Source organism: Echinops telfairi, unplaced genomic scaffold (assembly GCF_000313985.2).
Source record: "Echinops telfairi isolate 266 unplaced genomic scaffold, ASM31398v2 ScPeMD7_1713;HRSCAF=2227, whole genome shotgun sequence".
Classification (NCBI taxonomy): Eukaryota; Metazoa; Chordata; class Mammalia; order Afrosoricida; family Tenrecidae; genus Echinops; species Echinops telfairi.
Window position 1 is genome coordinate 18,978,541 of NW_022105611.1, and position 1,979 is coordinate 18,980,519.

Here is a 1,979-nt window from a genome sequence, read left to right on the forward strand (position 1 = left end):
ATAACTAAATAAACACAGCTAACATTTAATGAGACCATACTATATGCTAAACGTTACACACACACACACACACACACACACACACACACACACACACACACACGGTACTGACTAGAATCTCTTAGGACTCAGTTTCTATTTGAGAAACAAAGCAACAGACTAGATAAGCTCCAAAGTTGATGATAACAATATTTTTCTCCTTTCATTTCCTACTCAGTCAAGACATAGAGTTCAATAATATAAATGTTATTAGCATTTCAAACTTACATAATAGTAAGCCATCACATCAAAATCTTTTATTTGTAGCCCTGTGAAACAGCATTTCAATCTACCTGGACTATAGAGAAATGGAGCAGAAAAATGAAATTTCTCCTTTTTAATCAAATCTTTTCACATTGTTTCTTGAAGCTAAATGTAGGACACGTGGATACTCAGCATTTATACTAAGACGCTGATCAGTATTCATCCTTCAGATTCCCTGATTTTTTTAATTAAAAAATAAGTAATGGTTTGCAACAAAAATGTGCTTTCTGATAGTGAATTTTATTTTTCTTCTCTCTTTATTTCCCTCTGCCTTGCTCAGGTCATATGTCAGTTTCTTCTACGCCCAAAGAGGACATTGTGGTTGAAATGCCTACAACATTACCGCAAAAGTACAGCAACTCCATGTCTAGCAGAAAGGCAACATCATCCTTCTTGGTCTAGAATTTAAACACAAACCTAACCAACTCCTCCATGAGCTTCTCCAGGGAGTTCCGGGTGCTTCAGCAGCACAGAAATGACCACATACCTTCCCCTCCCCTCTTCACAGAAAGACCAGAAGCTCCTTTAGATGTCATCGAGATGATGAATATTTTAGCATGTAGACACAAATTCAATGACTGGAAGTGTTTTCTTGATGCCTGTCCTCTGCCTACTACCCTGTTTAACAGGAAAAGAAACCAAGAACACGTGCCCTAAGAATGACACACAGCTTAGTGACCTAAGCTAAATTATCACATTCCACCTAATATGAATTGTAGGAACAGCTCTACTTCCTTGAAGGGCCTTTCCAAATAAGGATTACCTAAGGGGCGGGGTGACTGGCTATTAATAAAAGTAAACAAACTACATTTTACTACTTACACCAAACCCCTAAGGAATGCCACTGCTGAAGCATTTAAGTCGGTGTAAAATTACAAAATGAACTTCAACTCAACTGTATTAGGAACTAACAATGCGCAAATGCAAACATACCTTGGTAGCTGGTTATGCTTGAGTTTTTAACCCTGCGGGTTCAATTTCTCACCAGAGCAGCAGAATGAAAATTAACTTGGGGTCTAGCGTTTTAAGACATAGATCCTAATTTGGATACTCCTACTTGCTATTTATCTCTTTCCATTTGAGCTAGCTCATCTGTAGCTTGGTGATTAAATACAAATATAACCCTATCACAGACCAATAAACAAGATGACATTGATAATGAATTCAAAAGCTTATAAACTGTAAGCATTGGTGAGCTATTTAGCACTGTGGTTATATTCATAATCTGCCTAAAAATAGTTTATTGAGAACCACATATTTTCCTAAACATGTACAGATCATTTCTGTGACCAAAAGATGATGTAATAGAATAGGCCATCTATATGACCTGTCCTCTGCCTCCCTCTCCAGATTCACTTCATTTCATGCCCTGTCTCATACTTTACATACCATACAGCTTATAGTCCTGGACCAAGTTATGTTATTTTTGCCTGTCCATGCCTTTGTCCGCAATACCCACTTTCCAGTCTTACCCCTGCACAGCGACCTCTGTGCCAACTAAAAGCAGTCATCCTTAAACTTCACTTGATATCTCTGCAGAACAGAAAATAAAAATAAGCCAAAAGATGACCACCACTGATCCAGGGCTGGCAGTTACGCAGCATTTACTGTGCATCAGGGCTTGATTTTAAGCACTCGATATGAATCATCCGATTTAATCTTCACACAACCCTATA

The 1,979-nt window shown here is 38.0% G+C and overlaps 1 protein-coding gene across 1 annotated transcript in view; it reads right to left on the reverse strand.

Moving 5' to 3' along the window:
• Positions 1-668, reverse strand: part of RNF169 (ring finger protein 169) — a 64,078-nt gene extending 63,410 nt beyond the window's left edge. Inside the window, exon 1 of the mRNA XM_013006186.2 lies at positions 647-668. Within this exon, the coding sequence (XP_012861640.1) occupies positions 647-668 (22 nt within the window). The remainder of the gene's footprint in view (positions 1-646) is intronic.
• Between the last annotated feature and the right edge of the window lie 1,311 nt (positions 669-1,979).